Source organism: Gavialis gangeticus, unplaced genomic scaffold (assembly GCF_001723915.1).
Source record: "Gavialis gangeticus isolate Ggan-Ray unplaced genomic scaffold, GavGan_comp1, whole genome shotgun sequence".
NCBI lineage: Eukaryota > Metazoa > Chordata > Crocodylia > Gavialidae > Gavialis > Gavialis gangeticus.
In genome coordinates, this window is record NW_017729030.1 from 7,432,117 (window position 1) to 7,441,652 (window position 9,536).

The 9,536-nt window shown below is 42.6% G+C and overlaps 1 protein-coding gene across 3 annotated transcripts in view; it reads left to right on the top strand.

Moving 5' to 3' along the window:
- The window catches only part of PRIMPOL (primase and DNA directed polymerase), a 34,872-nt gene extending 26,453 nt beyond the window's left edge, over nucleotides 1-8,419 (top strand). For all 3 annotated transcript variants that reach the window (XM_019521901.1, XM_019521899.1, XM_019521900.1), the window contains 5 exons: nucleotides 914-1,009; nucleotides 1,094-1,202; nucleotides 3,899-3,981; nucleotides 4,066-4,112; nucleotides 7,551-8,419. In XM_019521901.1, coding sequence (XP_019377446.1) covers nucleotides 914-1,009; nucleotides 1,094-1,202; nucleotides 3,899-3,981; nucleotides 4,066-4,112; nucleotides 7,551-7,886 — 671 coding nt within the window. In that variant the 3' untranslated portion in view covers nucleotides 7,887-8,419. The remainder of the gene's footprint in view (nucleotides 1-913; nucleotides 1,010-1,093; nucleotides 1,203-3,898; nucleotides 3,982-4,065; nucleotides 4,113-7,550) is intronic.
- The last annotated feature ends 1,117 nt before the right edge of the window (nucleotides 8,420-9,536 follow it).

The window sequence follows — 9,536 nt, forward strand, 5'->3', positions numbered from 1 at the left end:
GCTGGCACAGCAGTAATGTATTCCAAAGGCAATCATTCTAGAATACACAAGGGAAAAATCATATTCTGTAACAATGACCAGAGAAAGAACAGGACTATAAATATAATAAGAGATGACACTTTCAAGCCATGGCTATAAATCTTTTCAACCCTTCTGTTTCTACCCAAACTTGCTGATGTTCTTCCTTTAGAATATCAGAAGTTGCAAGAATCCTAACAGAAGCCACTGTTGACAGGAAGGGAAGGGGGAAGAAAAAAAGGGGACAGTGATGGGAGAGGCAAGTTGGGTAGAATAGAGTGAAACTCATGAGGGACAAAAGAGTTATAAAAGCGAATCCAGAAAATAGGATAACCTGTAGTTTTGGCTTAGCACGGTTGTAGCCTGTGCATGTTTTCTTTTTTCACAATTTCCCATTTAAATTGTTTTTTAAAGTTTCATCGTCTAAGAACAGCTACTATTATGCTGACCATTCCAGACCCAGGTCAGTGATCTGAGATGTGAGTAAGGCTAGTAACTTAAAGGGTCAGATTTGGTCATCCTGAATTACTCCTTTTTCCAGCAACAGTCCAACTTGAAATTGGTGGAACTGCTTGCTGTATAAGGTAGTACTCAAACTATGTTGCATAATCTAGCTCACAGTGAGAATTTTGCTATTCATTTGAACATTAAGCAGTTACCAACTTCTAAAGTGCAGGACCATCTTCTATGGTGATTACAATATGCCATTACCAGAGTGTCCTCAGAGGTCAAGCAAGAACAACTTGTACAAGAGTGGCTAAGAGATAATACCAACCATCATTAGGCCCAATTCTGCTTTTATAGTAATGAGTAGACCCATAGTGATTAATAAGAATAAAGTACACTTCAATTCTTGAGCCTGTCTAATCTGTAACAGTAATTCCATGTATTTTAATTTTAACAGATCCCATAGAAGGATATGAGTATTCTCCCTATCCTGAAGTTGACCGCTTTGTCCTTTCTTTAGTTAATAAAGATGGTGTTCAAGGAGGTGAGATGCACCCTTTTCTTTTTTTGAGAGAGAGATAACTCTACAAATGTCACTGATTCAAATACATAATTATTTATTTTCCAGGGATACGACACTGGAATTATTTTTCCCTGGAAGAACTTCTTGTTTATGACATTTCCAGATATCGCTGGTGTGAAAACATTGGAAGAGCTCACAAAAGCAACAACATAATGTACGTTGTTTAGTATTCTCCTTGAAGGAGCTATACGTAACGCACACATTTTTATAAAAGAACATCTCAATAAGGAATGCAGCTTATTTATGCTTTTGCCCTATTGAATGAAAACTCAGGGTAGGGGTTGTCTTATGTCCTTTATAGCACTTAGTATAACAGGGTTCTGACCCTGATGGGATTCTCTGTGCCACTCACTAGAAGCAATAAAAGGGAAGATTTTCAGTATAGTAGCTAAGATTGCCTTAACAGTTGTTCTAAGTTTAATTTTGCTTTGTTAGTTTCTCAAAGCAGTAAGACAAGAAGGCATGCTAATGTCCAGCGACCATATTTGTGTGGTTCTTCTGTTCATGAAGCTTAACAACATGACTGCTGTGGTGTGACCATTAAAGCGTAATTTGGGATGTATGACATTCTAGAATGAAGAGGGGCAGGCCATGTTAATCTTGCTGGAGTTACAAAGAGAATTAACTTCAATTTTGTTAAAATGGCAAAGATGATTCCTGACCCTAGTGCAGTAAAAGTTTGCTATTGACTGCAGTAAGGTATCACTCCAAATTTTTGGTTAACGCTGTTGAGAAACTAACAGCTTTAAAAATGTTAAGTCAGTTTTACTTGGAACAGAAATAGTTATACCCTGGACACATAAATGGTGCTGGTGATTTGATGTGAAGTTGATTGTGACTGCAAATGACTAGACGTATGATTTTGCAAAGGCAACATGTCTGATTGGATCCAAATTTAAGTCCACTCCATTTCTGAGGGCATTTATCAGTATTTAAAATACTGAATGCATGATATTTATTCAAGCATATCGAAAAAGTTCTGAAGTTCTATTGTGTGGTTTTCTTCCACTTCCTAGGGAATTCATCAAATGCACAAATATAAAAGGGGAATAATTTGCTAGGCAACAATACTAAAGAAAAGGATGTGGGGTGATAGTGAACTGACCAACTCAATGACGTGACACTTGCAAAAACATTACATTTCCTTCTGAGATGTGTTAGCATACGTACCAAGTAAGATATGGAAGAAAAATTGCTCCAGTCTATCCTTGGTAGTAGTTTAGTCTCATCTGGAGTACAGGGTCCAGCCATGGGCCCTACACTTCAAGAAAATGTAAACAAACAAAAATCCAGAGGAAAGCAACAAGCACATGTAGAGACCTAAGTAATTCACAGCAGCTGCCCACCGATTTCGCAGGCAGAATGCAGGCTCTGGCAGCCATTTTGGGTGCAGTAATGCCCCTCCACCTCCGATTGGCTGAGGGGACTCAGTGGCCCCCACCCTGCACTGCTGATTGGCTGTAAGGCTTGTCTGTCATGCAGCCCCACCCCTTGCTGTTGATTGGTAAAGGGCAGGGCCACATGACAGGCAGCTCTTACAGCCAATCAGCGGCGAGGGGCAGCAGCCATCTTGCTGGCAGCACTTTGAGCGGGTAGCCCTCCCTGCAGGCTGCCACTACACCCTAAGGACTGCTTTTTTACTTTCTGTAAGCCTCCCCCCAGATTCAGTGGGTATTGCCCACTTTTGTGGGCAATGCCAGATTTTACAAAATTTGCAAAATTAGGTCCCTAAGCATAAATTTCTTAGAAAACGTGGCCCGTGAAGAAACATTGAAGAAACTGAGCTTTAGTCTCAAAGAGCGAGACAAGGAAGGTGCAGATGTTCAGATATACAGGATTGTTTTCCATGCCCACAGGGGAGAGGACAAAAAGTGGTTTGCTTCATTTTGCAGCAAGGGACATCTAGATTAGATATTAAGAAATATATGAATTGTCAAATTCTGCAGCAGCTTAGCCAAACAAATCATAGAATTTCCTATATTGGAAGCTGGTCAGACTGACTTGGGTCGGGTCTGAGGTCAGAGCTAAGATGCAGCTGCCACCGCCGCTTCTCCCTGCTGCCCTGCAGCAGCATAGGCAAAGACTTCCCCCCATCTCTGCTGGCTGGATACAGTGACTCCATGGGCCATCTTACATAGCTTGCCAACCACTGTATTAGAGCATATCTTGGCATAACTCAGGGGCGGGCAATTATTTTGGGTGGAGGGCTGCTTACTGAGTTTTGGCAAGCCATCAAGGGCCACATGACAGGCAGCCCAGGGCAGATAAATATTAATTTTCTAAATTTTTTAGGGGCCCTGCAGGTCAGATAGAATGGCTTGGTGGGCCGCATCTTGCCCACCCCTGGCATAACTGATCCCGCCTCAATGGAAGGGGAGGGCTAATAATCTCTTGAGGTCCCTTCCAGCCACGCACTTCCAGAAAACTGCAGAAACATACAGACAGAATGAACGTAAGTTCAAACAGAGGCATAGCTGGATTCATTCCAAGAGGAAGGGATTTAACTTACGTTTTGTAACCTTAGTCTCATGTCCTATTTTAATGTACACTTGAGATTAATTGTTTCTCTTTCAAAACCTTGGCTTTAATCCCCCCTCTCCCCCAATTCCTTTATATTCAATATATGCAACATGATCTCGTTAGTTGTATGCTGTTACTGTAAAATTACATTAATATAAAGGTTGTATTCTAATTGCAAACAGGACAGATTCTACTTACTGTTATAGATTATGGGTGAAATCCTTTAAGCCTTTGACAGTCTCACTTCAGCAAGGCCTGGATTTCTTCCTCAAAATGTGTGTTGTGTTTATGCTGTTAAACTTTAGCCAACATATGCATTGGTATTTCAAGGATCCTGATAGATCTAAAAGGGGAAGTTTGGTATCAAAAATGTCATGACCCTGTTTGTAGAGCGGAAAACTTCAAGTCAAAACGTGAGTATTTTTTCAATACATTTTAACATTTAAAGTTGTATTTAATAATTTCTGAATTTAAAAAAACTACTATATTTGATTTAGGGTCTTCATTACCACCTGAGATATGCCTCCCATTTCTCTTCAAAGAGGTATGTGTGTTTTTATTTCTAACTACTGAATAAAGTAGTTACAAATACAGGCTGGGGGCTAATTGGCTGGGCAGCAGCTCTGCAGAAAAGGACCTGGGAGTTACAGTGGGCAATAAGCTGAAAATGAGCCAGCAGTGTTCCCTAGTTGCCAAGAAGGCTAATGGCATACTGGGCTGCATTGGTAGGTGTGTTGCCAGCAGATCAAGGGAAGTGATTATTCCCCTCTATTCAGCACTGGTGAGGCCACATCTGGAGTACTGTGGTCAGTGTTGGGCCCTGCTGCAGAAAGGATGTGGACAAATTGGAGAGAGTCCAGCAGAGGGCAGTGAAAATGGTGAGGGAGCTGAGGCACATGATTTATGAGGACAGGCTGAGGGAACTGGGCTTATTTAGTTTAGAGAAGAGAAGACTGAGAGATTTAGTAGCAGCCTTCAACTACATGAATAGATGATAGAACAAGGAGCAGTGGTCTCAAGTTGCAGCAAGGGAAGTTTAGTTTAGATTATTAGGAAGAACTTTCTTACTAGGAGGGTAGTAAAACACTGAAACAGGTTACCCAGAGAGGTGGTGGAATGCATCATCAGTGGTTTTTAAGACCTGGCTAAAAAAGCCTTGGCTAGAATGATCTAGTTGGGGAATGGTCCTGCGGGGGGTCGTATTAGCTGACTTCCTGATGTCCCTTCCAGCCCTAATTTTCTATGATTCTATGAAAGATTTAAATTAAATGCCAAAACTACTATGTCTCGTAGCCCCATAAAAACCTTACCTACATTAAAATGTTAGATCGTACAAGCCTTGACATTATTTTTGCAACCCTATGTCTATGGCAGTGGTTCTCAACCTTTGGTACCTTATGTATTGCCTGCTGATCAACACAGCAAAAGTGAAACCGGAAGTCCCACCATGGCACTTCCGGTTTCGCCACCAGGAGTCGAGTCCCACTTTTTCCACCGCAGCCTGGGGCAGTGCAGCCTGCGTGGGGCCTCCCTCCCTATCCCCTGGCACACTGACACTGGGGAGTGAAAGCTCTGGCACACGGGGCATGGCGGGAGGGGCAGTGGTCGGAACTTCCAGCCTGAACAGGCAAAGAGCAAAATGCGGCACTTGTGTACCCCCTGCCTGTGTCTTATGTACCCCCAGGGGTACATGTACCATGGGTTGAGAAGCAGTGGTCTATGGCACTAATTGTAATGGGGTCAGCAAGGGTGCTGACAGACTTACCTTAGCTGTGCTCTAATCCATTGAGGGGGAAAGGAGTAGCATGAGCTGTCAGCTTGCCCAACCTCAGCTGGCGGGTTGGGGAATGAAACGGAGGACCCTTGCCTCTTAGGTCCCCTCAGTACCCCAGCTGGGGTACCTGTGGGGGAGGGACCATGAGGCCAGAGGCTCTATTCCATCTCTTCCCCTCCAGCTCCAACTAGGCAGCAAACCCCAGCCAGCAACTTTGTGCTGTTTCCCCCTCTCCCACCCCGGCACTGATAGCTCAGCCCACAAAGTGCAAAAAATTAACCGTAGGCAACGCAAGTTGCCTAAGACACGCTAAAGCAGAGCGCCATCATCTAATGCCTCCTTTGAGAGAGGTTTTTTTGTGTGCTCAACCATTTAAAAGCACTCTGCAGCTGTGTATGTGTCTGTCAGTACAGCTATAGAGCACTTTTAGGGGCCTGAATTCATGAAAAATATAACTTGTGTAACCACCCCAAGTGTTTGGGTTTTTTTTAAATGTGATAACAGTATAGCAACTAAAGAAGTGGTAGCGTACACTGGACATCATTTTATCTGTATCTATACAAGTCTTGTTTATAATAGCACAAGAGTTCAGTCTCTGGCTATTTCTTCACTATCTAACTTAGTAGTTCTCAACCTATTTTAGACTCAAGGCACACCTTGGAAAATGCCAGCCCTTAGTACAAAAAATAACAATTCTGCTGTTTCAAAGGACTCAGACCACAAGAAGTCAGGATGTTTTTAAAAGTCTGGATTCCTATTTGAAATCTCTGGGTTTATCTTGTGAATCATGTTTGCACACCTAAAAATCCTAACGTTGTGTGACACACCACAGCTTCCTTGAAAGGATCTTAAGGCACTCCAGGGCTATGGCACTCAAGTTGGTTAGACCCGTGATTCTCAACCAAAGTAGTTAAATACTCCTTGCAGAGGCTTTTTCTTTTTTAGGTTAGGGATATGCTTGAGCAAATAAGTCAACTATCCACTGCAACACAAAACACCATGGAAATACAGCTGGTATCTATGTAGAACTTAAATATTTTTGCCTTAAGATACTGACAATGATTCAGCCTTAAAATGGCACAATATTAAACTAGTCAGTGACTCTTAAATATAAAATTGTATCATCATTTTTTTAATCTCTCTCTAATAAAGCATTTTGAAGAATATACTTAATGCAAGACTTCTACATTTTTAGAGTATCTTGCAATTAATATCCTGAATTTTGAAGATAACAGTTTTTCATTAACGCTTAGTAAAAATTTGGTCAAAGTAATTCCAACTGTTAATCTGTTTTACGTGCAGATATGCAGTTAAAAGTCCCATTTAAGGTACCAAAGTTTGGTAACTATATATAGTAAATAATCTCTTTAAAGACAACGTCAAGATTTGTATGTATATCTTTATATTAAGATTAGTTTTACAATACTACTTAAGTTATCTGTAGGTTTTTTCCTAAGTACCTTAAGATTGGCAGAGCACTTTGAAAACAACAAACTTGCTGCTGCAGGGAAAAACATAAGTATGCATGAAACGTTTGCTCTAGCTGCTTCTATACAGACTAGCCAATTGCCCGTCAGGAATGACTGGGGGGGAGGGGGTGAGCAGGGAGGGAACTGAGTGCCACCACCCTGTGCTGCCACAGTCTCCCGGGGTGGGGAGGGGGAAGCTTGCCCCACTGTCTCCCTCAGCCAGCACCCTGTGCTGTTGTCCGCAGGTAGCGGGGAGGGTGTGGACATGAGGCCAATGGCGCTGGCCTCGCCCCCTGGTGCAGTGCCACCTCCTGTCCGGAACACTCTTGGAGCACTGTGATTGGTTGTTTCAGACAACCAATCAGAGTGCAAATAAAGCGCTATGGACAGACTACAGCTTTTACAACATTAGAATAATAAAGTTAGGTTGCTAGTAAGAATGTTCTTGAGTATGAGTTTTCAAAGTTTCTTAGTTAATCCAGAGTATTGTAAGAGCAAAATCCTACTTCCAGTGAAACAAGAGCTGACTTCTGTAGGATTAGTGCTTAACTGTATTGTAAACTGCGCATAGACAAGATCACAAAGAGAGCATGTCTTGCACTGACGTACATCATGCCTATTAGATTTGGCCTTTTTTGAAAGATCCAATATTAGCTTAACTTTGCTGCCATCTAAAAACAACAGTGAGTTTTTAAAAACCATTCATGTGAAATTCAGATGATGACATTTTCTTTTTAAGGAAGAAGAATATGTATTTATGGATGAAAGTGGTAACACAAAAGAAAAAGTGGAACTATCTTCAAACCCTCCAGACTCCTCAGAGAGCACACCAAGAATATTTCAAGACAACAGGACGTCTTTTGGCAAACTGTGCTCAAATACAGAATGGGACAATGCAAGTGATGATGCCTGTTTTCTGGAAGCTACTGAAGACATTGAACTAGCTGAAGCTGCAGATAATGGTTTGACCACATGCAACTATAACCTGGAAGAAATACCTGATGAACTCCTACTGGAGGCTGAGAAAACTGGAAACATGCTAACCAGTAGCAACAAGCTTGGCTTATCTACTTAATGAATCTAAGACATCACAGTTGACCACAACTATGTCCTAATGCCATAAATCCTATTTATAGCAACTAGAGAAATTCCTACTTTTCTGCCTCTAAAAGTATATACTTAAACTTGTTATCAGCTGTACTTTCACATAAGCAATTTAGATAAACATTCAAGAACCAAGTGCAAGTATGGCTTAATAGGATTATAGCCTTCTTCCGTTGCTGCTTTTATAGCTCACTTGGGTTGAGTGGCAGACCAGTCACATGGAGGTTCTGGGCCTACATATCAAGCAGGTAATTTCATTCCCTTAACATACTGTGGCACAGCACAAACTTATCCTTCCAGTTGTCAAATACAAAGACCATAGCTGTGAAAACCAGACTACCATCTTATTTCCCAAGAAGTGGGTGTCACTGGACAGAGGAAGCACAGTGGAATATCCATGCAGGCTTATTCTGTTGTTATTGTGTTTCCTGTTCCCAGGATAGGTTTAAGATGGGGCATGAATTTAAAATAAAACACAAAGTGGCAAGTATAACATCTATAAAACAAAAAAAAAAACACCAAGGGAAACTGATGCAAATAACAGTCTTACTGGGATCTAGAGTGAGGTGACATGTTATAACCAATGTTTAAAAGTTCTGGGGTTTATTGTGGTTAATCCCTTCAAGGAACAGGAAGAATCACTAATCAAAAGCTTATCTAAACCAATAAAGTGTACCTTCTCAGATGACAAAAGCAATTCTATTAGATTTAAGTAGTCAAACAAAAGGAAACGTGCAATGTTTTAAACTATTTTTAAAATGAATGTTTGCATTTTTATTCATCAACAGGTGGTTGTGACATTTATCAGATCACTTGTGCCCTTTGCCATCAATCTCTTAGGAGGCAAGCTTGTCTACTTTACCTGGAACTGGTCCTTAGCAAGCTTCATTATCAAGTCAACCTGTATATATAATGTCCATTGTTAACACTTTAGACCAAGGGTGGGCAATTATTTGGGCTGAAGTGGAACTTAAGGAGTCTTGGTGAGTTGTTGTGGGCTGGGGGAGGGAGGAAAAAGGAGAGCAACTGATCTTCTGTGGTCCTGGGCCCATCTGCCCCACACCTACCAGATGGAGCAGGTGGGGTCTCCATAGAGACTGGCCTGGAACCCCCACAGGCAGGGCCCACTCAGCCTGGCAGACAGGATGGGGATCAGTGTCCAGGAGCAGGCCAGAGCCATGATCTGCTTCCCTGCATGTGCCTGTGACAGGCACCAGACCCACAGGAAGGGATGTGCAAGGAGCGGATTGCAGCTCTGCCCCAGGCCCTGGCCCTGTGCTGTCACTGCCCCATGACCTTGGCCCCATCCACCTGTCCCACTCCTGGATGCTGCTCCCCACATGCCTGTGGCCCCATCCCATCCACCCAGGCTGGTCATAATAAAGTATCCACCCTCTCTGTCCAGCACCCTGGTAATAGGTTCATGGCAGACAAGCAGTGGGGCAAGATCTGGCAGCAGCTTAGCACTACACCCCCAACCCCACCATGCACCAGGGGGCAGTGAGACCAGCCACACATGCCACAGCTTGGGCTGCCCCCTATGGCTAGGCAGGGCCCATGGACCTGCTGTGGGCCAGATACAGCCCCCAGGATGTATTTTGCCCACCTCTGACTTAGACTT